A 26,201-nucleotide genomic window follows, 5' to 3' on the forward strand; every position below is an offset into this window, starting at 1 on the left:
CATCTGCTGCCTATAGATTAGAGGGCTGTAGACTCAGAGCGGAGAGAAAGAGCTTATGGCTCTTTTTGAATAAAAATCGAAGTTCTGCATAACTGATTCATCAAGATAAATCATGAGTATGCTCTTGCATGGGATATTAATGTATAAATCCATGCTACAGTTAGACAGAGTACAGCCTACATTGCTATAAAAAATAAAACCAGCAACAATGCAGTGAATATATTCTGCAGTGATTATCTGATTTATGTATGGAGAAGAGAAGCAAAACACTGACAGCTCTTATCGCACTGTGGCATTTGCAAGGCACTGCATTTAATGCTGAGAGATGCTATACATGAAATCTGACAACTGTGAAAAGAGAGATCATGGAGAAGTCAAGTAGTGAGGATTCTTCAATTCACCGGAGTCCATCTTTGGATAGCAAAGACTCAGATTTTGCTAAACCTTCTACCTCAGGGAGGCAATTTGGTCGAGGTTTTACTGCAGGAGCTTTCTATGGTACAACTGGATCACGCACACAGAGCCACACTGGGGTCGGAACTGGGACCGGCGTTGGGACTGGGACTGGCGTAAAAAGTGAAAAATACAGTGCGCCCAAAGGCAGCAAATACGTGGTCTTTTATCTGGATCTATCCTTTGTTTTCCTTTTAGAATTTAAGAAGTGCAACATGGCAAGAGGCTGCCTGTGTTGTTTGAAATACATGATGTTCCTTTTCAATTTAATATTTTGGGTGAGTACTGCCTTTTCAGTTGCCTTCATTCATTAGTGTATCCTGTACTGCTGCAGTATGTGTATAGTGCATCTTTGAAGCAGTACAGTAAGTTCTCCCCTCCCTCTCTCTCATACCTGCTTGGAATATTTTCAGTGTTAAACTTGTGTCTACTGGGAAAATGTACATGCTTGCTCTGTCTTTATTACCACCTGATTACTGCAGTTTTGGCTATTAATTCCTCCAACTGCTGTTCTAATATGTGTTTTGAACTGGGTTATCTAAGAGAGGGTAGAATTGTTGCCCTTTAAGGAAGAGCAGAATTATTGTAGCATTAAAATCCTGCAGTGGCAGGATTTTTGCATTCTGTGTAATACCTTATATTGCATTAAGCTGCAGGTTAATTTAAATTTGAAGTACGTTCTCACTGTCACCATAAATCCCATTTGCTTTTTGTAAACTTCATTTGACAAACTGCTTTTTCATTTGAGGGAAGTTCTGCCCCATTTTTCCAATTAAAACCAATAAATCATGTATGTTCCAACTTCTTAAGGTATCAGCATAAATGTGAAATGACTGTAATGAGGAATTAATCTAGATTCAGTTTCAGCTGCAGTTGTCCACATTGGCGTGTGAAGTTGGAGACTTGCACTTGCTTCTGAGGGGTCAAAATGGATTTTCCTCCATCAGCCAAGAGGCATAAGGAGTTGTAGCAATGCCTCAGCGAGCAAGTTCAAAGCGTAATGGCTACTTTGAGCAAAGTATTGTCACGTACGAGGGAGAGAGGAAAAGTTAAGTCATCTGGCAGCCAGGCATCCTTGAGCGAACAGTAGTGTTGAGGAAATCACAGGCTAATTGAAATACTGAGTATGTGTGTGTATAGCCCAATATGAAATGCTTTGTTTTGAAATCAAAGGTCACTGCTTTCCTGATGGTTGCAAAGCTTGGGCACATGAACAAAATCATTCATGGTTGTCATCCAGAAATACACAGTATGCCTTATAAATAAATGAAAACACCATCCCTGGTTTTATTTTGGAAAATGTGGCATTAACAGTCTAGTTCAGATAGCTACCTCTGGTGTAGAGATACTGTTGTTCAAATTAGGAGTCTTACTAGCAGCTTCTCTGTTTATCTTGACCCACTTACTGAAATAAGCTTTAAGAGCAAGAGTTAATGGGAGATTTGGTACGGTGTTGAACCACTCACGCAACAGTGAGCTTTTATCAGTTACAGACTGAAATGCTACAGTCACTGAACTTGTGGGAGTCTTACTTAAACAGAAAGGTAAGACTGGCCACTGAAGAACATCTGATCAAAGTTCATTTGTGATTTTGAAAATTTTTTTTTCTCTCCTGTACACAAATCCTATCAGAAAGTTGCCTTAACTATTTATGGAATAAATCATCCTGAACGCACCAGATTTGTATCAAACTGGCTGTTTGACCCAATGCTGCATTACTTTGACACCTTGGAAGTTTTTTTTTTTCATATGATGTGATTTGTTTTGTAACAGCATTTTTCTGATGTCATTGCTCATGTCCTCTGTTATCAGTCATTAGATATCTCTTACCCCTCACCTCCTTAGATGCAGTATCTTTCTTGGCTTTTATCTCCTCCAAAAGCAGCAATTTTCTTGACTGTGCATCAGACCTTCAGAGTCCATTTTTCCATTCCTTGGACTTGCAAAAAATATTTCAAACCTCATCTGCATGTTCATCTCTGCCTGCTCAGCTCCCACTGGAGTTTTATACAAACACATTGCTTCTTAGCTTAAAACTAGCCTACCATCTGGAACAGTTCCTTAGTACCCTGTGCTTCTTCAACTCTTACCTCTTAATCCCCTTTCCACCCTCCCCACCATGTCTTTTGTTGTGAGGCTTATACCACTTTTCTTTCTGTTCTTGAACTTTCTCACCACATTTCTTGTCTAATATTCTAAAAAGGCTTTTTGTATGAACCAGGCTAAATGGGAATGGTGAATCTGAGAGATTACAGAAAAAGGCTAAATGCAAGATTTCAGATACTTTTCAAAGTAGTTTACAATAGAAATGTGATCCACCAGCCTGATTTAAATGGTTCAGAAGTCCCCCTTTCCTAAGTTTAGATGGCTTATACTCAATTTTGCATGCCGGTCTTTATGTTCCCATGCATCCTTCCAGAGGACTGCAGTCTTGCTAGCTTCTTACTTTTTTTTTTAACCAGGCTATTTTATTGTCTTGAGTCATTCAAGTGAATAACATTATAATTTCTTTTTACTCGTGGAAATGCAAGCTAGAATTAAGCACACTACAGGCAGGTATTCTGCAGTTTGCCTCCTTTGGCTTTGTACCTGGAATCTACACGAGTCCTGCCATGGCTGCCTGACGGGTTTGGGATGGTTGGCTCTGAACATACTCCTTGCTGACACTGTGCACTTGCAGTATGTCTCACTCCTGCCCTCAACAATCCTGCTAGCCCGACCCTGGGCTCCCCATACAACTCTGCCAATGTACTCCCTCTGCTCCTAAAGCGCTTGCTGCTATTTCAGTCCTGTCTTTCTTCTTAACCCCTTTTTTTCATTCCCAGGTTTGCCTGTTCTCATTTCCTTCTGAATTTCTGTTAGGAAGCCCAAGTCCAAAACCATGGAGTTATGGCCTGCTCTTTTGTAATTCAAGGTGCTTTGTTTTTAAAAAGAGAAGACTCATTTTTAAGCATGAAATTTTCTGAACCTGTTAATTCAAAGCAGAATGAGACTCCTGGTTTTCAGAGGTGAGGAGACCACTACCACACTGTTATCTTCTGATGAGGGCAAGAAGCGTTTTGTGTTGGTGGGTTTTGTTTGTTGCTTTTTTTTTTCATATATACAGGAACCAATTTAGGCCACTGGAAACAGATGTGGAAAACCTGTGTTTCAGAGAGTCTTTAAAGAGGTGCTTGTCTAGCAGCTGTACAGCTGCAATAGGCAGTCCATCTGACTGGCTTGATTGCCACGAAGCTACGTTGTTCTGAGCCCATCTCATGGGCAGTGTTGTTCTGCCATAGTAAGATGTTTCTTTCTGAGATGCTTCCTCTAACAAATGAAGACTGGTGGGATCCTTGGCATCCCTGGACACTATTTTCTTGAACAATTCTCAGTGTTGGCCCAAAGAAGGATGATGCTCTATAGGAAAAGAGGTATCTTTTCCATTATTTGCTTGACACAGAATAAAAGACCTAATCTGTCCCTCTTGTGGCAGCGAGATGTATTACTCCTTCAGCTTGGAAGCCAGCTCATATATATTTAAAGACAAATTATATATGTGCATTAGATATTATACAGATTATTTTTATATAGAATATACTTTATATATTTTAATATATATACACATATATATGTATACACATGTATATGTTTGAAGGTGATGAAGTGCAGTGCTTAGTGGATATTCTCAGTTGCTATGTAGCAAACGTAGTGTCACTGTGATAACTAAAGATAAAGAGGTAGTGTGATGTTTCTGTCCAGTGAGAATTCAGTGTTTGTGAACTAGATTCATGAGAACAAAATACAGTTTTTGAAAATTAGTAATGTGTATTAGTTAACATGGAAGGATTGCATCTGAGTTCTGCAAAGCAGATGGATCCAAGTGGGGCCCAGCAATAAGTTGAAACAGAAGGTGTTTCTCCACCATATCACTGAGAGCTTCAGGTATTTCTCTGTGGCCCTCTGATTCTTAACAGTTGTTCTTGGCCATCTGGCATTGCTTTCTTTTAGAGATTAGGGTAGTCTGAGCTGAGGGTTAAGGAAGCTTATAGTATTTAATTGTGTGGCTAGGATGATGATTTACACTGAATTAATCCTAAGTGCATAATATGTTTTGCAAAGAGACCAGGCAACTAGAAATGTTAGTTGGTTTGGTTTGCCTTCAAGAATATTTATATGCAAACACATGGAGGTTGCAAAGGAGCCAGTATAGCTCTGCAGGAGAAATAAAATATTGATTTTTGCTTCTACAGATAGCAGCTTAATTGTCAAAAAAGGTAATCACTGAATATAAACATATAAATGTTTTATTAAAGGATTACAATAATTATTTAAAAAAAATACATCAGAAAATCTTGCTGGCTATAAAATGTAAACTCTATAAAACATAATGAAATTTCACTCATGAAATGAGAATTTCATAGGGTCCTAAAAAGGAAATATTGAAGTGACAGGAATAAGTTATCAAAACTTCATGAGAGAACTTCGCAAGTTAGATGGTGGTCATGGTTAAATTTTGTGTTGTTCTATTCATTTAATCCACATACAGTGAATTATTCATAATACACATCTTGCTAGATTTTAGCATTGCTTTATTTTAATAGAAAATGAATTTCATTGGGGGAACATATGGCAAGTTTATTAAATCTCTGATCTTCTGTGTTTTAGGAAGAGCTAAAGAAAAGCTAAGTAAAGTCAAGAAGATCTTTAAAGTGGTTTATCTGTTAAATTTTTTATATTTAAACTACTACAAAAAATTTGGCAGGAATAATACCTATTTATTAATGCTATAATTATAAGCAGAGGCTATTATTTATCTGAGTTAAGTGGAGTTATTTACAGATTCAGATATTTACTATTCAGTTTCAAAGCAAATTTTATAATAGGTTGGGAGCATTTTCATTTTTCTAAAACATAAGACTAGAAGAGAAAAAGATGGGCTGCAAAATTGCTGATCCAGTATTAGCAGCAAAACTTAAAATGCAGCATTTTTTTCACTGATACTCTGTTATTAAAATAATGGATAAAGACTATTGCTCCTGAGAAGTATTTTTCTGCATTAATTGTTTGTCTAATTAAATCTTACAGTGGGAGTATTTAATACTTTTTCTTGTAGATTATGCATTTATCAGTAAGCATAAAGACAGTAGTACAGCAGCCATGTAGGTCACTTGTAGTAAAGTCTCAGATCAGAAAGGGAGCATGTCCATTCTCTGGTTTCTGTAAGGTAATCCGTACTTATTTATACTTAACTGGAATATATACTATGGGGCACTATTTAGTTTGAAGTACAAAGCTGTAATGCTTAACTGAACCTGTTGGGCAGACAGTTAAATCTTGTGAAGAGACTTTGTCCCTACGCATAACAGAAAGTTAATTTCTGGGGTTTCAGAGGGGTGGATGGTTTGTCCCTGAAATGAGAACAAAATTGGTAACTATAGACAGCTTAGAACAGGAAAAACATTTGAATTCTCTCTTTTTATCTTGTTATCCTCCACAGGCTGCATTATCTGGTATTCCCCGTTTTCTGACATGCAGTAATGACAGGGAGAGGCAGTGAGTGACCCTGGGATGCTTGTCTCTTGACATAATAGTGATATTTACTTCTGTCATATTTTGACTCTAATGACACAAGTCAGCAGTGCGGGAAGAATTGCAGTACAATTCCATGAATGCAGGAACATTCAAAAATAAACCAACCAATAAAAACCCAAAACAAAACAAACAAAAAACCTACCCCAACACTCTAACCAACCAAACAAAAAAGCCCCCCAAAACTCAAAAAAACCCAAACAAGTAAGACAGTAAAATCTGGGAAAAGCTACTGTTTTCAGTCATATTAACAGGAATAATTCAGTTTTTAATAAGGATTTGATTAACTGTGAAAAGATTCCAGCCTTTAGTTTTAGTTTCCCCTCCAAATGGTACAGCACTGTTGATGTGCAAACCAGCACCTCAGTGAGGGAGATCAATTAGAGAAATATTTTAGCATGTCAATGTTTTTGCTGGGAGGAGAAGGAAGAGTAATATTTAGTTCAAACAGTGTGGTGTCCTAATGAATATGATGTAAATAAAGTTTATTTAAAAACCTGTGTGATGACATTACAGAATAATATTAAAACATTATTTGAGGTCTGAGACTAGTTTTAATTTAAATAGCAACGTTAGCTTCAGAGCCAAGTTAGACTGGTTAATCCTTGTGGCAGGGGCCTCATAACTCTTTGTAGGGTCTAAGTTGTTTCAACCTGATAGGGAAAACATCTGATACGGCATTTTTCACAGTGTTCCTCTCACTAACTGCTCTTTGCTAACACCATGTTCTGTTCAGGTTGTTTTATTTTTTAGGTGTGGGGTTTTTCTTCTTTTTTTTTAAAATTGTTTTTGTTTTCCTTCAGTGTGGAAGGAAACTCTAGCTGTAGGTAGGTGTGAGAGCCATTTGTGTCTTGTTTTGGATAAATGATGAGTTGATTCATGACTCAAAAAGCAGATTTATTTTATACATCTGTTATAATGTAGCCTGCTGGATATAGTTATAATCATTTGTATATGCAGAGGTTTATAGTCATTGAAAGTGAGAAGTAGAATAAGATTTTCAAATTACTTCTCTCCAGCCCTCCCTGCCCCTCCATTCTCCCAGAGTTAAACCATTCTTTAAATATATGACTTAGGTTCTATTCCTCATATGCTCTGGCTGCGTGACCTCAAGCAAAGTTCTTCAGCCTTCTGTGTCTCAGTTCCCTTAACTTTTAAAAATAACAACGATATGAACTTTTGTAAGTTTTATGAAAGCCAGTGCGGGGCTCTTCAGTCAGAAAACCAAAGCTTTGTTACTTGTATCCAATCAGAACGGAAATATGTATATCCTTTCATAGAGCGATGGTTATAATCATGGGGCACAATTATTGTCAACTGTGGATAAGCATAATAACTGTAACGTTTCTTACTTACCTCTGTACTACTAGACCCATGCAGAATATTTCAGTTTGCTGTTTCATTGGGCCTCTGTTAACATGCTCCCTTTTCGTCTGTTCCTGCTACCTTCCAGCAGGTACGTAAGTCAGCAAGAGGCTGATCCAAAGGTGTATGATCCTCATGCGAGTAGTGGATGAGGTTGTAACTCCAGTATCTGGCTGTCCAAGAAGACATCTAATTTCCTTGTTTAAATGCTACTGACACAGAAGAAGACCAGGGTGGAAAAGATGAGAGGATGCAGTCGAATCTGTGGAAAGTAAAGTTCAGTTGATTGGGGTTTTGCTGCACATGAAGTTAGGATGTTCCTAACAAGCAGCCAAGTCATCGCAGATAATATGGTGTACTATACTTAGTTGCTTCTCTGTGCTTATCCCATATAATTCGTGAAGTTACCCAACCTTTCAGCAACTCATGGAAACTTTGAATCAAAGGAGGGATTCTGCTGGATATCTTGGGCTTTGCTTTAAATATCTTACAGAAATAGAATAACCACACCTTCCAAATAAAGTAAAGGAACATAATATCGCTGAAGATGTGTTATTAAACAGTGAACATTGGCTGAACTTCTTGGCGTGGTCACATAAAACTTAATCATTTTAATATCCCTTTACAGAAATCACTGCAGGCACTGAACTCAAAGCAATTTCACAACTTTCTGTAACAAATTAGCTTTAAATCAACTCAGATCTCCATTCAGCTGAGTCCCTTGATGCTTAGGAGCAACTTCAATTGCTGAATTTATTCAGCAGAGATAATTGAACTTCTGAGCACTTGGCAATTTGACTGGGATGATCGTTGTTCTTTCCTCCAGCTTTTCTTGAGCTAGGGCAAAGTTCACATGGCTGTCCAAACCTTTTTCATTTGACTGCTCCATCCAGTGTAGCAGAGGTTGTGAATATTCTGGGGAACTGCTGCCAGTCTGAATTTTAAAAGTCATCTGCAGGTCATCTTCAATAATGTCTCTTGAAACTTGGTGCTAGGTCCAATAGCTTTATCACTGCTCAGGTATTGCAGGCAGGGCTATGTTTTTCACAGGGTTACAATACATCCGGGCAATGTTTGTGGTTGTTCTTAAGAAAGGCATAGCCAAGCCCTTACAATCTTAGTAACTGATGTGAACCCATCTTTAGGTGTTTGGTGGCACAGTTAACACGCTGGCTCTCATGTCTCACCCAGAGCCTCTGTGCTGTCTGGGAGCGCAGACCTGTTGGCTACCCCTTGCATCCTGTGCAAGAGGATGCACACTGAAGCACAGAATGACTCACTTGCCATTTCCTTTGCTTCTCTGCCTCCTTGTGTTCGCTCTGGTTTGGGTTTTTTTTGTTAAGTGCAGTAAATGAAAATTAACTTTTCAGAGTCAAAAGAATTAATAATGTTTGCAATTACTGCTTCTGTTTTATTGTGGAACTGATGGTACCTATGGATTTTTGTTGAATCTGCCTGGTACTCATTGCAAACTGCATTTGGTACTCCTGGCTTTTTGTCTGTCTTCTGACTCTCCTGAATGAAAACTCCTTGTACTCCTTCTAATCAATGCACCAGGGATGCATAGTTTTGAAAATACATTGATCTGCTGTCTGTATATCTTTCTTCCCATATAAAACTGGCAAGTCATGAGGCATCAGTGATTGAATTTGTATTTTTTTAAAATTTCTTTTGTGGATTTCCCCATACTTCTGGTTTATGTGCATCCTGGTACAATTTCTGCTCCTGTATGTACGAATTGCATGTCTGCAGCAGAAAATTATCATGTTATTGTTGATTCTTAAAAGTGTATGACACATATTGAAAGTTGCTGCAAGGAACTAAAACCAGCAGAAGCTGCTAATTGTTTATTTCTTACAGAATACTGGTTTCTAACACTATAAGAGGTTGTGACTTAAAAGGTTTGGGTTTTTTTTACTAAAATAGGCAAGTTTTAATTGTTTTTATTTTCTTTGTGGAGAAGAAGACTGAAGCAAGACAATTATGAGCTGTGGATGAAGATAAGATTATGGACAGATGACTGTAAGCTGTAGGGGTTCATCAGCTTAAGGAATTACTAGTCATTAGTAGAGATGCATTAGTTGCTTGTGTGCATGTTTCTACCATGCTGCACATGTGCTGCAAAGCATGTTAGTTTAAACCAAGCAGTTTACTCTGCAAATAATGTGTGTAATGGTTAACTGTGGAAGCAGTTAACTTGAAGTAATGCCATCATATGTGATCATCTCTGTATACCACAATGTACAAAGAGTCTGAAATGATGTAGAAATGAAACAGAGGGAAAAAATTTGGAACTGTACTATTCAATCAAATTTTCTAGCTGAATTTGCTATCTTTGAGCACTGTAAATTACTAGAAGGGCTACTTTTGAACCAGGGGTTTGTTCTTCTAGGCTTCTTGATCACTGTATTAAGCACACTTTTCTTTAAGTGATGCTGCTGAATACTTACATTTTGTTAGTAGTTGTGTCGCTCCTGAGTAGCTTGACTTCTTCTCAAGACTAATTTCTTCCTCTGTATTGTCTTGGAGAGCTTCCAACCAGTTATGATCTTAAGCAGGTAAGAGAGCTTTCTGTCAATTGGCTGCAATTCAGAAAAGTAAACATCTCATTTTATCTCATTTCATAGTAGTTTTAAACTAAATTGGTGGTTAAGAATCTTATTGTCCTGTAATTCTCTTCCCCCTCTCCCATTTTTTCAGTTTCATCAAGCTATTGCTGTCCCAAAGAGTGCATTTTCTTCTGCAGTGTCCTCTGGTTGCAAAGACAAAGAAAAAAAAACCACACCAGCTTTATGGTCTCAGTTGCTCTTTCCTTAGAATTTTGATTGCCCTCTCATCTCCATTTTCACTGCTTTAAGGAACTGACATTACATCTGTTGCCATAATCCCAGAGTGCTTTAGGACCACTTAATATATTTATCCTCTTGACACCTTGTAAGTATGGGCTGTGCTTTTATCCTCCTTATGCAGATGCAAAGCCGAGCCACCAAAACAAAGAGAATGTCTGTAGTGGAGCACAGGGTAGGGGGCTCAGAGCTATTGGAGACCAGAACTAGTGAGTCCACATGTAGTGCAGTTCAGCACGGGGCAGAGTTCTGCTCAGCTATCTGAGCCCAGGAGCTCAGAAATCCTGCTGGTCACCTATTTCAAGCTTGGGTGTTTTTGCAGAGGTCTTCTCTGCACTTTCATTTCCAGATTAGCTTGGGCAGAGACAGCTTAAATCTGTCTGTATCCATGGTGTGGATGTGTCCTACTAAGAGACATTTACAAAGTTAAACTGAAATTGAATCTGGATCTCTAAAGTCCCTGGTAAGTGTCTTAAGCAAAAGGCCATCTGTTATGTGCCATGCCTTGTGAGAGACTTGATGTTGCCAAGCCACCTCTGAACTCCTCATACTTGTGCAGCACTGTCCACAGACACAAAACTCCTTTCAGATTTAGAACCTATAGACCATCCATTTATTTGGCTGTGTACTCCAGAGGTCTATCATGTCACTGACTTCCAGAAGTATCTAGAAGAGTGGAAGTTTTCTCATGACACATAACATAAATCCTAAACCTCTCCACCGCCTGCAGTGTGACTAAGAAAAACAAAGTTATCTTCTTGAGGCTGTCATCCAATAGATGACAGCCAAGGTGAAGACTTTGCTATGGGATATCTCTTCTTATGGTGTCCATTATAATTTTTTTAATATATCTCCAAAACAACTAATAAAATAATGCCATAAATGATAAATAAATAACCCAACATTGTATTTAACACTTACAGAAGGTAGGGATAAGAAGATGAAAAAGATTCCTGTTGCATATCTGGCAGTAACAATTCTTCCTGCTTCCCATAGCACCTCAAGCCATATGTCTGTCTTCTACTGCCAAAGCAACGTTTGCTCTAATGGCATTTTCAGAAGGTGGATTGTAAAAAGAACTGTCTGGTAGAATCTTTTTTTCCACTGTCAGCATCTGGGAGGATGTGTTTATGTCTTTCAGTGCAAGAACATTGGTTTCGTGTCTTATGGGATGTACTTTAAAATGCAGATAGCTAGTGTTATATTTGATCCTGTTTTGTTATGTTTGTGTTTGTCTAGGCCTTTTTTAGGCATCATGTACTCTCCTCATAAAAGTGACCTGTGGAGGTGGCTATGATGTATGACCTTGGTGTGATTGAGCTATCTGTTACTTTGGCAGGTTAGAATCATGTTTTCTTGGGAATTTTAAGTCTTTCTTTCTGCCTTTAGGTAGAAATGGAAAATGGCACTATTGTTGAATTTTCTCCTTGTTTTGTTTCTTAGCCTGTGCTTCCACTTAGAACTTAATTGGAATAAATCATTCTTATGCTTTATAATTTATTAGACGTTAGTGGTAGAGTTTCTGTCATTCTGCTGTGAGCATTGAGATTGATGATCCAAATAAACTGTAATGAGGTTACGAGTTAAGACTACTATGTTTGCCTTCTAGTGGTTTGATTTATCTCCCATTCATGAGGTTCAAATGTAGTACTGGGTATGTTGGATCAGATCAAACGTTTGCATAGCCAGTCTCTGAAAGTAGATGGTAAAGAATGCTTAAAAATCACGAAATGAATTGAACAAATTCATGGAACTCCTTCAGTCATTTATCTTATGGCCTTCCTAAATTTTCTGGCAGTAAGTTCATCTGTTTAATTATATATTCTGTGAAAGAGCACTTCCTTTTAAGCTTACTGTTTGGTAGTTTCAATAGCTGCTGACAGATATTCAGAAAAACAGTGAACTGTCGTCCTTTCTACCTGTCATTATCATTTTTGTTTTATTACTGGAATGGTAAGGTAAGTCAGAGAAATTCTATTTTAAGATGAGGTTACTATACAACAGTAGTATTTAGCAGTGCTTGGCATAGTGTATGTTTAAGTCATGGTATCATAGGAAGATTCTAGATTGGTAGGAACCTGTAGAGAAAATCTGGTCCAGCCTTCTGCTGAAAGCAAAGTCTTAGGTTCTGTTCCCCGAGGCCCTGTCAAGCTCAGCCTTGAGTAGTTACAGCAAGAGAGATTCCACTATTTCTCTTGGTAATCTATTCCAACATTTAATTGTTCTCAATTCATTCAGTTTGTTCTCAGGTTTTTTTATAACCACACCAAAATTTTTCATGAAGCCACTTGTACCCATTACTTGTCTTGGTGGCAGTCTGCTGGATGGTCTCCAATTTCTTGAGCTGGGACAACCAAACCTAGGCACAGTAGTCCAAGCGTGGTCTAACAAGTGCTGAGTAGAGTGGAATAATCACATTCCGTGATCTGCTGGATATAGTCTTGCCAATGCAGCCTGGGCCTGTATTGAAATGTTTGTACTAATATTTATGCTGTCCTGGTGTACTGTGGCATAGCTTTTTAACATCAAGTTTAGAGCAGGAGCATGCACAGCACTCCATGTAGAGTTCAGTGAGATGAAAAAGCTTTCTTGTGAGGTCAGAAGTGTTTTCTTCCTCCTCACTTTTGAACACTTACACTCATAATACTCTAAGCTCTGCACCCACCACAACTGATACAGCTTCCCAGACAGAGCTCTGGTAAGGACACACTGCCACCCAGGTGTGAGGCTGCAGAGTGTGCCCTGGTCTTAAGCCAGAACCTGATGGCAATAGTGAGCACACCTGTAGAAGGTGTGCCCAGGTAGAGGAACTCTTCTGCTTAGTGACAGAGCTCTGGGTGGAGGTGAGGAGGTTGTGAAGTATCAGGGAGTGTGTGAGAGACAGACTATGGGAATTGCACCCTACCTTCCCTAAGATAGGCCCAAGAGGCAGGCAGGACACAGGACACAGAGGATTCTCTATCCTTTCGCCACCTGGCTGAACACAGTGACTGAAGGGGATAGGAGGCAAGGGCAACAAGTTCCTGTTGGGCACAGCAGACATGTCTCTTCTGTGACTACCCAACCTTTCCAGGTGCCTTTGCGTAATAGGTAAGAAGCTCTGCAAGTGGAGCTGAACGATAACAAGGATGATAGTTGATCTAGCTCTAACATGTCACTGGGGTTAAGTTGGTCTGTGCCCTGCATCAAAACTCTTTCCATTAAGAAAAAAAGACAGGTCATTGTCACAGGAGACTCCCTTCTGAAAGGAACAGAAGGCCCAATATGCAGACAGCACCCACTTCTTAGGGAAGTCTGCTGCCTCCCTAGGGCCTGGCTTAAAGATGTGAAGAGAAAGCTTCCTAACCTGGTACGGCCCTCAGATTATTATCCATTATTGATTTTTCATGTAGGCAGCAATGAAGTTGTGACAAGAAGTCTGAGGGCAATCAAAAGAGACTTCAGGGCCTTGGGACGACTGATTAGAGGGTCAGGAGCACAGGTAGTATTCTCTCTGTCATTCCAGTTGCAGGGAATTATGAGGAAAGAAAAAGGAAGAGCCAGCAGATCAATACCTGGCTCCAAGCCTGATGTCACAGGCAGAATTTGGGGGTTTTTGGTCACAGGTTAGTTTACACAACAAAAGGTTTGCTGGCAACAGATGGGGCACACCTGTCTCCAAGGGGGTGTTAGCAGGAGTTAGCAGGGGTCATTGAAAGAGCTTTAAACCATATTTGAAGGGGGAAAGGGATAAAACCAGGCTCACTAGAATAAGCATGGGGCAGTGCACCAATATTTGTTAGCAAGGTCCTTTGGTCTGCCACCTCAGTGGATGTAGGGGATGGAGATCCAAGTGACAGCAAAGATGCAAGGGTTATCGGTGTGTTAGAAACCATGGAAGTGCCTGACAATTATCATGTAGGAATTAGGGCTTTCCCCCCAATAAAGATGGTGGGATCAATAGCCCAACTGAAGTGCATCTACACCAGTGCACGCAGCATGGGCAACAAACAGGAGCAATTAGAAGCCATCATGCAGCAGGAAATAGTTGCCATCCCAGAACATTCTGGGATGACTTGCACAACTGGAGTGGTACAATGGATGGCTATAAACTCTTCAGAAGGGATCGACGAGGAAGGAGAGGTGGTGGGGTAGCCCTGTTTGTTAAGGAGTGTTTTGATGGTCTAGAGCTTAATGATGGTGACGATAAGGCGAGTGTTTATGGGTAAGAATCAGGGGAAAGGCCGAAAAGGCAGATGTCATGGTGGGAGTCTGTTATAGACCGCCCAACCAGGATGAAGAGGCAGATTAAATTTTCTATAAGCATCTGCAAAAAGTCTCACGATCGCAAGCCCTTGTTCCCGTGGGGGACTTCAACTTACCAGATGTCTGCTGGAAATACAATACAGCAGAAAGGAAACAGTCTAGGAGGTTCCTGGACTGTGTGGAAGATAACTTTGTGACACAGTTCTGAGTGAGCCAACTGGGGAAGGCGCCCAGCTGGACCTGTTGTTTGTGAACAGAGAAGGCCTTGTGGGTGACATGGTGGTTGGAGGTTGTTTTGGGCACAGCGATCATGAAATGATAGAGTTTTCAATTCTCAGAGAAGTAAGGAAGGGGTCTAACATGGGCTTCTGGAGGGCAGACTTTGGCCGGTTTAGGAGAGAGGTTGACAGAATCCCTTGGGAGTCAGTCCTGAAGGCCAGAGGGGTCCAGGAAGGCCAGACATTCTTCAGGAAGGAAATCTTAAAGGCACAGGAGATGGCCATCCCTATGTATAAAAAGATGAGTAGATGGGGAAGATGACCAGCCTGGCTGAACAGAGAGCTTTGGCTGGAACTCAAGAGAAAAAGAAGAGTTTATGACCTTTGGAAGAAGGGGCAGGCAACTCAGGAGGACCACAAGGTTGTTATGAGATTATACAGAGAGAAAATAGGCAGGGCCGAAGCCTAACTAGAATTTAATCTGGCTACTGCAACAGAAGACAGTTAAAATGTTTCTATAAATGCATTAGCAACTAAAGAAGGGCTAAGAAGAATCTCCATCCTTTATTGGATGCAGGGGGGGAACCATAGTGACAAAGGATGAGGAAAAGGCTGTGGTACTTAATGCCTTCTTTGCCTCAGTCTTTAATAAGTCCATTGGAGCCAATCCTCTGAGCTGGAAAACAGGGACAGGGAGCAGAACGAAGCCCTCATAATCCGAGAGGAAATGGTTAGCGACCTGCTATACCTCTTAGACACACACAAGTCAATGGAGCCAGATCAGATTCACCAGAGAGTACTGAGGGAGCTGGTGGAACTGCTCTCCAAGCCACTTTCAGTCATCTATCAGCATTCCTGGCTAACCAGGGAGGTACCAGTTGACTGGAGGTTAGCAAATGTGACCTCCATCTACAAGAAGGGCTGGAGGGAAGATCTGGGGAACTACAGGCCTGTCAGCCTGACCTCAATGCCAGGGAAGGTTACAGAGCAGATAATCTTGACTGCCATCACTTGACATGTACAGGACAACAAAGTGACCAGACGCAGTCAACATGGGTTTAAGAAAAGGCAGGTCCTGTTTGACTAATCTTATCTCCTTCTTTGACAAAGGGACCCACTTAGTGGATGAGGGGGAGGCTGTCGATGTAACGTACCTGGACTTTAGTAAAGCCTTTGACACCATTTCCCACAGCATTCTGCTGGAGGTACTGTCTGTTCATGACCTGGACAGGCATATTCTTTGCTAGGTAAAAAAATGGCTGAATGGTCAGGCTCAAAGAATTGGGGTGAATCCAGTTGGTGGCCGGTCACAAGTGGTGTGCCCCAGGGTGCACAGTTAAAGCCTGTTCTGCTTAACGTCTTTATCAGTGACTGAGATGAGGGATGACCCTCAGGAAATTTGCAGATGACACTAAGCTGTGCAGGAGTGTTGATCTGCTAGAGGGTAGGAAGGCTCTGCAGAGGGACTTGGGCAGTCTGGATTGATGGGCTGAGGCCAGTTGTATGAGCTTCAACTGTAAGAAAGACATTGAGGTGATGAAGTATGCCCAAAGGAGGGCTGTGAAGCTCTTGAAGGGTCTGGAGCACAAGTCTTATGAGGAGTGTCTGAGAGAACTGGGGTTATTTAGCCTGGAGAAAAAGAGACTGAGGGGAGACCTTATCACCCTCTACAGCTGCCTGAAAGTGAGCTAGGTGTGAGTCTCTTCTCCCTCATAGCTAGTGATAGGACAAGAGGAAATGGCCTCAGGTTGCACCAGGGGAGGTTTAGGTTAGATATTAGGAAAAAGTTATTCACTGAAAAGGTTATCAGGCGTTGGAAGGGACTACCCAGAGAAGTGATGGAGTCACCATCCCTGGAGGAATTAAAAGGACAGGTAGATGTAGGTTAGAGACATGGTTTAGTGGTGGCCTTGGCAGTGCTAGTTAACGGTTGGACTTAATGATCTTAAAGGTCTTTTCCAATCTAAGCGATTCTATGATTTTATTAATACATTACTGCAATTACATACTTTCATGCTTTTATTGATTTTTCCCTCTGAGAGTGAATCTGCCTGCCTTGCCTTGTAGCGTCTCCTGAAGTAACACTTCAGCTAAAACACTTCTGCTTCTTTGAGCCATTCAGCAAGTTTTGTAGCCCATCCTGCAGCTGTGTCACTGTAAGTCATACTTAGTTTTAAACTCCATCCAGCTTGAGTGTACAGTTGGCTCAAGTGCTGACAAGAGCAAAAACGATCTTATCACTCCCTCATCCAAGCAGCCGCAGTATATGGTTGTGTTCTCCATTACAGTATATTGATTTTGTGCTTTGCTCTGTGTTACACAGCTTCACAGTATTTATCAGAATTGCTGACTGCTTTTTTTCTTCTACAGTACTTTTATTTCTGGTCTGAGCAGGGCTCCTATAGTTCAACTAGTGCTTGTTTTCTCTTTTATGTTTAATCTCATTAACAGGGTGTGTATCTCAGAATCATGAAATTTTAGGAGTTCATGACTTTTAGAGGGGCTGAGGGTGGGGTGGGTTAATGGTTGTGGCATTTTGCTTGGTTTTGTTTTTTAAATAAAAAGCTCTATTTTTTTGTGTATCCTCATGTGTGGCGTTTTTTTTGAATTACACTTTAGACTTACATTGTGGGAGGTCGGGGAACAGCTAAAACCTGGAAACAATGTTTCTGTATGAAAATTAGTCTGTAGAAACAGAGGGGCTGGTTTTTAAAAGTGTTTTATTGAAGTGCAGACCGCATGACAACTCTGTGTGTTTCCCAACAGTGTATCTGTTCTGACATGCATCCTAGTTTGGGGCCTTTTTCAAGCTCCTGAATGTGTTTTCTTCAGAGGGCTATATTAGAGCCCAACAGTATTTCTTTCAGGATACTTTGTCTTGCTTGTCCTCACAGAAATAGCTGGGATCAAGCATGTTGCCACAACACATGCAGTTTGGGAATGTCCAAGAATGCAGGTTTCTTACTTAAAAGCTTCTGCAGCTGTGTGTGACTAGTAATAAATGGTTGACACGAGCCTCTGGGGACAACTTTAAATGAGTGAACTGTTCCTTATTTTAGCAGTTTTGGGGAATTTTTTCCCCCACTGGTTGGATGGTCTGTTATGACCCTGACCCAATCCTTAGTGACAGCTTGTCGGGCTGATTAATGTGGACTCCAGAGTATAGCTCTTTTCTGTCTGATTGATTCATTTTGCCAATAGAATTTACATTCCTGTAGTGTGAATAATAAGCAAGGTATTTAATGAGTTTCCCCCAACCTATTCCAAATGGCATATCCTGATCATGCTTTTAGAAAGTTTAAATATTCGCTGTATGTTACATGCTGAAGATCCACTGAATTATATACTTCTCCCATAAATCCAAATTAGAAAGTTAAGGATGAATTTTCTTTTGTGTCGTACAGTTAGACATATTAATAGAAATGTCACTGATACTTAAATTGTTACTTGCTTCTAATTTTTCTGGTTCTTAACCACTGATTTTTTTCTTCTCTCTTTGTGCTTCCTGCCTGGAATGTGTTTCTCACAAAACTATTATTTCTTTGCAGCATTCCCTATTTTTTATCTCAGAATGTGACATGCAAAAGATGGGAAAATATTTAATCTTCTTTGAGTCTCTCCTTATCTCCTATATTTCTGATTTTGGTAGTTTTTGGTGGTGTCTCACCTTGTTTTGTGGTTCTTTGTATAACTCTTCCATATGTGTCAGCTGTCCCAGTTCCTGCATCTTGGGAGACTCTTGGGCGTGTGAAAGAGCAGATAGCATTACGGCACAGCAGGGGGTTAGGGGAGGGAAGCCAGAGCAATGGGAAGGAGAATTTCTTTTTTGGATCTGCATGGTTTCTGTTTCCTTATTATTCAGGAACTCTTATGACCCCAAATAGGAGTTCCTGATTCTGGATCTACTAAGAGTTCTCGAACAAAGAGAAAGATGTACATAACATGAATATAAAAGGAGAAGAACAACACTACTGTAATTCTATATGGTCTGTTATTTGTAGGAGCATATACATAAAAGTATTTTTGTCTGTTAAAGCTTTACTGTGTGCATCATAAAGAAATCTGAAAGAAAATGGAGAGGATAAAAGTGTCCTTCATTTCTTTCCCGTTGTCCCCCCATGTCTCTTCCTCCTCCTTTCTCATGTCAGAATCCACAGCGTGCAATTTGTTGCTGCCCCAGGTTTAGCTGAATGCCTGCCTGTCTGTTCTCCATGCCCATGTCTTGCTGGTACTGGTGTTGGTGCCCATTTGTGTGTCAGAATTTGAGTAACTGAGTGGGGGAAGAAAAGATCCTGATGAGGTTATGATTGAATTTTGGAGGAATAATAGCTCCTGCCTTTATTTGCTCTCTTTCCCAGCCTCCATCAGAGAAAGCTGAGAGGATTCATTTGCAAAAGTGTGAGGCACCGCTTTTGTGAATCTGATAGCTCTGTGCCTGCATGCACACAGTTTTCTGACATGACTTCAGATTTTTGAGTGGATAATCAGTCAATTTTTTTTCTGTTTTCTGTTGAAAGGAGCTCAGTGCTTTCTTGAGAACCTTCTTTCTGTCCTCAATTTACTGGTAAAAGCTTCTAGAAGCTGTAATTACAGTACCAGTTTAATGACAGTCTCTGGCATAATTTTTTGCTTCATTGCAGCTTGGAGGTGAGAGGGAGGCTTCTTCTTTCATTGTTTCTGCCCTGTGGTGTCTCCCACTTCTCCCTCTTATTCTGCGACTGCAACCTAATGTGACATTCATTTCAGCAGTGGCTTTTTTTTTGCTGCAGTATCAGTGCAGATTTATGTCTGGTCGTTGATGCAATGTATTTTCTGAGGAGTCAGCTCAAGGTTATCTATGTTATAGGATGTGTTGTGGGCAGGTTTAGCAAAGAAAACGTTCAAACCCGATAGCATGAATTGGAAGAAACAGGCTTATTGAATTCTGGCTTGAATTATTATGCTTAGGAGCATATAGACTTAAGATCTGTCTTAGGGCTGGAATGAGCACAGCAGTGCTGAAACAAAAGGCAGTGTACAGAATCAGGGACAAAAAGGAAAAAACCTTGGGAGCACAGAGCTTGCCACAGAAACATGGCAATGTCATGACTGTGCTGCATGGAGCCTGAAATATTTTTCGTCTGAAAGATTAGGTAGTATTTGTGGTGCTTGTTTTGCTTATGTTAGGTGTCCTGTTATTTTAATCTAAAAATGCTTAAGAAACAAAGAGAGCATGATATTACCCATGATCAAGTTTGAGATTGTTCTGATGGTTTTGCCTAGCTCAGCTCTTTGAGGATGAGTAGCGGCAGCTCCGGGAAGAAGGAGCAAGAACAGGATACAAATATTTTTGGTTTTCCCTCCAAGGTGAAACAGTGGGCACTGGAGAAAGACTGAGTACTCTTGGTCATGAATATGCCTCACAGAAATTGTGTTTGGATACCTGACAACAGCTGAGCCCATTAAAATATGCCTTTTTAATAGACTGTGTTGTTTTCAGTAAAGTTGCTATTTCATAACACTTGTGCAGGTACTGAGAAATCAAGCCTCGTACTCTTGTACTTGTCCTGTCAGAGATCCATTTTTAGGAAATGATACCTGAGCCACCATTTGCAAAAATACTCAATTAAGCAGACAACCAAAAAGACCACCAAACCAACAATTCCAAGGGAAGTCCTGAACTCGAACATTCATAGTAAAAAATAGGATTTCCGAAAGCTTTCATCACTAAGAGGGCTTTGCTGCTGCTGAAGTCAGCTTTCTGAAAGAAGGATGGGCCATTTTTCAAACTCCTGAACGCCTGGTACCTATTCAGTGACTGGCCAGATGCTAGTGCCTGAGGATTTGTTAAACTTGCTCTCAACAGCTTGTGAACAGTTCTTTGTGTCTTGAAAACTCCATTGTCTTTCCAGCTCCGTGGGCAGGAGTCATCTTGCCTTAATTATCTATCTGTACTAACTAAGAGATGTCTGCTATGGAGATCTGTGCTATGGATGCTGTCTCTGAGAGATTCTCCAAAACTCCCTTTGTTGTTGACAGAGAGGCTATGGTTAAACTTGTTCTAATGTAGATAAAACAGGTAAACGTGGTTACAACAGATTCTAAATTGTTACTTTGTAGATAGCTAAGGCAAAAGGAGATGGATCTTAGCTTGAGTATTCAGCTTAGCATGGCTGTGTCTGAGTGATTAATGACAAGAATGTTTCCTTTTGCAGACTCGCAGGGTACATGAACTTTTCCTAGCTTTTTTTACCGTGTTGGGGATTTTTTGTTGTTGTTTTTCTTGTCTATGAATAAATTAGTCTGTCATTTAATGGGAGATTTAATTTAAAATGTCTTTGGCATTAAGCAAAACCTCTCACCTTAATTTGGTTCCTGTTAAGCCACATGACTCCAAGTTATTGTTCTTTAAGGTATTAATTTGGTAGATTCTTTTGAAAGTTGTTTTCAGAGCTTAGTCATTCAAATATAGCAATAGGGATAGAAAATACATTTCAGCTGACAAATGACATAAGCTTTTATTTAACAGTTCTTATTCAAAGGTAGTGAATTGGGAAGACCTACTTAAATGAATCCATTATTCTATCTTCATAATAGTGTGGTTTTGTAAAAGAGATTTCTGCTCATTCTGGACTGATACGCCCATGTGATCCCATGGCAAAAGCATAAAGAGCTCCATTTATTCATGACTTCATGGGGACTTTCCACAATGAGTGCAAGCCAACAGCACAGGAACACTGCCATGGCTACCACTGCACTGTAGGCAGTTTCTTTAATAGATTTGCTCACGAAAATATGACTGGTGATGGTGCCTTCCAAATAGGTTTGGGATATACTGGCAGAAGGAAGCATGAAGAGTGTCTTATATTGTGGTTATCTGTGCTGTAGACTTTGTAGATTTTGATTTCCTAAGCAAAAACTGGAGGTCAAAAGTGAGAAGAGCCCAAAGGAGATACCAGGTTTGCTTTGTGGTTATGTGTAAGTTGCTTTCTAATGCTCCCTCTTATGATCTTAAGTCAAATAAATAAAGTCAAGACTCGGGAGATTCCTAAGACTTTTCCTGTGCTAATCCTTCTGAAAGGAAAGCTAACAAAAAAGCCAACATGAAGGTAGGGACAAGAAGTGTCAAGACACTTTTCTTCTTCAAACTTCAAAGCCCTTTATAAAGGATTACAAGGTAGACAACTGAGTTTCGGAGGGTTTGACTGTCTTAACCAGGGTCATGCAGAGGGACATGGCAGACCTAAGAGTAGCACTGCGTAATTTTCTTCCTTTCTAGTCAGGTACCCTGTCTGCTGTAGATCATCTCTCTGCTTTTTTTCCCTTTTATTTTTTGCTGTTGTTCTAATGACCTATGGAGTAGCAAGCAGATGAGATGACATTTTATTAGCTATGTTGCTTGTGGTCTGAGAGTAACCTTAATGCAGCCATTTGTATCTTGTTGGTGTCCAGCTCTTCCAACCCTGTGAGACTTGAATTAAGCTTCTCAGCAGTGGAATGCCACCAGGTACATACCCCATACTTAGGAGAGCTCTGGGGAAGGGGAAATTTGAGAATGCGAGATGACAGCAACTTCTTATAGGTCCCTTTGTTTCTGCATGAGGCTAACATGGGTATATAGTCAGATAGGGTTGACCCATGAGTGCCATCTGCACTCAAAGCATTCAAGCCATACATGGCTCAAATGCTGTAAGTTGGCCACCTGTGATGTATGTAGTCATGTCTATTGACTTTGGTGACTGAAGTAACTTGGAAGGCTTTTCGCTTCTCATTCTTTTAGTGCTTATCCAGCCCAGAAGCTGATCTGCATGACTCACAGAAATAGTGGCTTTGTTGAGTCAATGAGACCCTGCACAGTAGAACTGCACCAACTTCTCGAAGAACAGAACTTACCTGCAAAAGTGTTGTTATTAGTGGAAGTGTGACAGAAGAAAATAGCTCAGCTTGTCTCTAAAACCCAAGGCTGATATTTCAGGGTTCAGAGTCAGCAGAAAAAAAAACCCCACTAAACTGTGGTAAATGCAAACCAGACAAGACTGATGCAAAAAAATTGAGATGGAATGTAACACAGGACCTCCTTACTGCTTTTTGACATTGCCTTTTGGAAGAGCTCCATGCTCAATGCAAAGCACTGGGGAATATGAGTGGTTTAAATTTTTGATGCTCATGACAGAAAATCTATTTGCTTGAAATGGAAAATAGAGCTCCCTGTGAGAGGGATTGTGTGTCATCACTGCCACATAAAATAATCTTGTCTTGATAATTACTATTTTCTTTTGAAAAAGAATCAGATCTGACAGTAGAACATAGCTGGTTTGGCTTTTTTTTTTTGCCTATGGGTCACAAATACTCAGTTTCAGAATTATCTGAGACAGGTTGTAGCAGTCAGGTTTTTGCTAGACTCATGGGAGGTCTGAAGTAAGTGAAGAACTGATAGGAGAGCTGCAAAGAGAAGCCTAAAACTAACATAAGCCCTGGTACATAGTATGTACCTGCCAGCCAAGAAGTTTGTCCTGAGAGAAAGCTTTAACTTCTATTATTCTGTCTGCCTATATGAGTCTCCTGCTTCTCTTGGGACCCTGCAGGTAACCTAGAGTGGAGCACAGTGAGACTCTGCCTATGTTGCCATATGCCAAAAGTACCATCTCGGCCTACCACTCAGCAACTGAGATTCTACTTGATAAGATTCTGAATTAAAAGACATTAAAAGGTGCTCCCAGCAGCTGAGAGTTTGTGATCTGAAATGGAAAGTGCTTCTCCATATATATTTACAGATGGTGAGCTAGAATATAAAGTCAGAGAGTGCTTTATGAAAGACCTGTAAATTGAACCCATGTCTCCAGAGTTTTGATAAAAGATATTAACTGCAATACTGTTCTTTCTCCCCTTAGGACCTCTAGATGATGATGGTCTTTCTAGGATGTGTCATGGTTTAACCTGGCAAGTGGCTGAACACCACGCAACTGCTAGCTCACTCCCCTTCTCCCTGGTGGAGTGTGGGAGGGAATTGGGAGAATGAAAGTGAAAGAACTCATCTGGTTGAGATACAGTGAATTTAAGAATTAAAATAAACTGAAATAACAATAATAATAATAATAATAGTAGTAGTAGTAGTAATAACAACAACAATGATGAATTGTAATAATAGGAACAATGGTAATAAAGCAATTAAAGTTACACTCAGCTCACGAACAGCAGCTACTAAGTGTGAGCCAATGAAAACGCAAAGGAGGAGAGGTGTGAACCTCAGGAACCAAATAGAATCACAGACTGGTTTGGGTTGGAAGGGACCTTAAAGCTTATCCAGTCCAACCAAGATCATCTAGTCTAAGCCCCCTGCCATGGGCGGGGACACCTCCAACCAGACCAGGTTGCCCAAAGCCCTGTCCAACCTGCCCTTGAACCCTTCCAGGGAGGGGGCATCCGCAACTTCCTTGGGCAACCTGTGCCAGTGCCTCACCACCCTCACAGTAAAGTATTTCTTCCTAGTATCTAGTCTAAATTTACCCTCCTCAGTTTAAAACCATTCCCCCTCATTCTATCACTACCTGCCCTTGTAAAAAGCCTCTCCCCAGCTTTCCTGTAGGATCCCTTCAGGGACTGGAAGATTGCTATAAGGTCCCCCCAGAGCCTTCTCTTCTCTAGGCTGAACAACCCCAACTCTCTCAGCCTATCTTCATAGGAAAGGTGCTCCAGCCCTCTGATCATCTTTGTGGCCCTGCTCTGGACCTGCTCCAACTGCTCGATGTCCTTCTTATATTCAGGGCTGCAGAACTGGAATAGGCTATACAAGACAGTTGCCATCCAAAGAAGAATGGCTCGTCCCCTGCAAACTCCCAAATTTATAGTAAGTGTGATGTTTATGGTCTAGGATACATTCTGTTGGTCAGCTTGGATCCCAGACCATCTGTCCTGGGTCATCTGTCTCAGAAGATCTTGGACTTTTATTCATTCCCCTTCCCCGTCCTCTTGTGCAGAGAGAAGGAAGGGGGGGGGAGAAACCACAAAAGAAATTATTAACTGTTTTCTTTGTCTTTCAGGCAAAGACTGAATAACAGACCTTAAGTTAGTGTAAGCACTGCTGGTTATCATATTACTCCCAGCACAAATCCAAAACAAAAGTCTCACTAGCTACTACAAGGAAAAATAACTCCATTCCAGCTAAAGCTATAATACCAATTTATTTTTGCTAAATAGAACACTGCAGTTCTCTCAGAAATGCAGCTCTGCTGCACAGGAAACGGAATTCTGTGATTCAATCCCAGCAAGACCAGGACAGATGTTAGAGTTCTTTGAAGTCAGTAATTCTCACAACACTTCTGGTAGTCCACAATGTCTCCATTCTGAAGTGATGCTGAATCCAGAATGGTCTGTAGACTCTGTGGAAGGTAAATGATTCTTGAAAAATGTGATTTATCTCTGTGTTGTCCCTCTGGCTTTTCCAGCTGGAGAGGAGAGGAATTGCAGCAAGGGGGACGCAATAAATCTGTGCCTTTATAAAGCCAGAGTCCTGCTGATGTCTGTCTAGTTTGTGATTGTTGTGTTCCAAAAATAATTGTTGAGCAGTTGATTGTAAATGTGGTGACAGCTCTTGAAATGAGTAAAGTAATTGAAAGGTGAAAGGAAGATGAGTCATACTCTGAATCCTTCCAGAAGACAGATGAATTTCATATGCTGATTACTAGGATCTGTCTTGACCCCCCAAGTTACAGTTCCCAACCTTGGCGAATGGTGTCTCTGACTCCCTCCTGAGGTTCTGCAATCCAGCCCCTCAACACAACCCCAATGTAGAAATTTACTGTATTTTTTCCTGGTTGTAATTTTTTTCCTGGCTATGTTTTTTTCCTGGCTGGTGTGTACCATGAAATGAAGCACATGTACTCATCCGAAAAAGTAAGCCAGAGCTGTTGTGTTCTTGGAGGATGGCTAATGAGAACAGTTTTTATTTACAGTGAGTCTTTACCACTGATAAACTCACCATCTGTTAGAGAAGACCAGATACGAGGGAGAGAAAGGACATAGTGTGTACCTTTCAGTGAGGATGCTGCTCACTGATGCAACAGTAATAAGCGTTAGCCAGGAGGATTTTAGAAGTTTCATCCTATTGCTCTTAGTAGCTGAGTTGTCCTTACAAAAGGAAGTTTCCATTTGCTTGCTTTCCAATAATGGGGATTGTCCAAGCTGACCAAAGTCTTCATGGTAAAACCCAGCATTTTGTTTACTACATGCAGTCTTGCCACTTCAAAAAACATTTTTTTGAGGTTCTTCTGCCAGGGTGGATGACTTACCTTCCTGCTTTTACACTCCTTGGAAGTGTATGCCATTGATATCATTGGAAAGAAGTATTGGGAAGTTGTGTATAGTAATTTTCAAATTAAGTGCATGAGTTTTGTGCAATGGAGTTCATAGATATCACAAGAGGTTGTTGTGCACACATGTTGCCTTCTAAAGGGATGGAGATTGCAAAAGTGAAGAGTGAATGCTGAGCAAACATTCTGGCTAGAAAGCAGTCCAAAAAAGGTAG

The 26,201-nt window shown here is 40.5% G+C and overlaps 1 protein-coding gene across 1 annotated transcript in view; it reads left to right on the forward strand.

The window, feature by feature from the left end:
- Positions 1-365: 365 nt before the first annotated feature.
- The window catches only part of TSPAN9 (tetraspanin 9), a 92,855-nt gene continuing 67,019 nt past the window's right edge, over positions 366-26,201 (forward strand). The window contains exon 1 of the mRNA XM_010194654.1: positions 366-731. Coding sequence (XP_010192956.1) covers positions 366-731 — 366 coding nt within the window. The remainder of the gene's footprint in view (positions 732-26,201) is intronic.

Source organism: Mesitornis unicolor, unplaced genomic scaffold (genome assembly GCF_000695765.1).
Source record: "Mesitornis unicolor isolate BGI_N332 unplaced genomic scaffold, ASM69576v1 scaffold941, whole genome shotgun sequence".
NCBI classification, from domain to species: Eukaryota; Metazoa; Chordata; class Aves; order Mesitornithiformes; family Mesitornithidae; genus Mesitornis; species Mesitornis unicolor.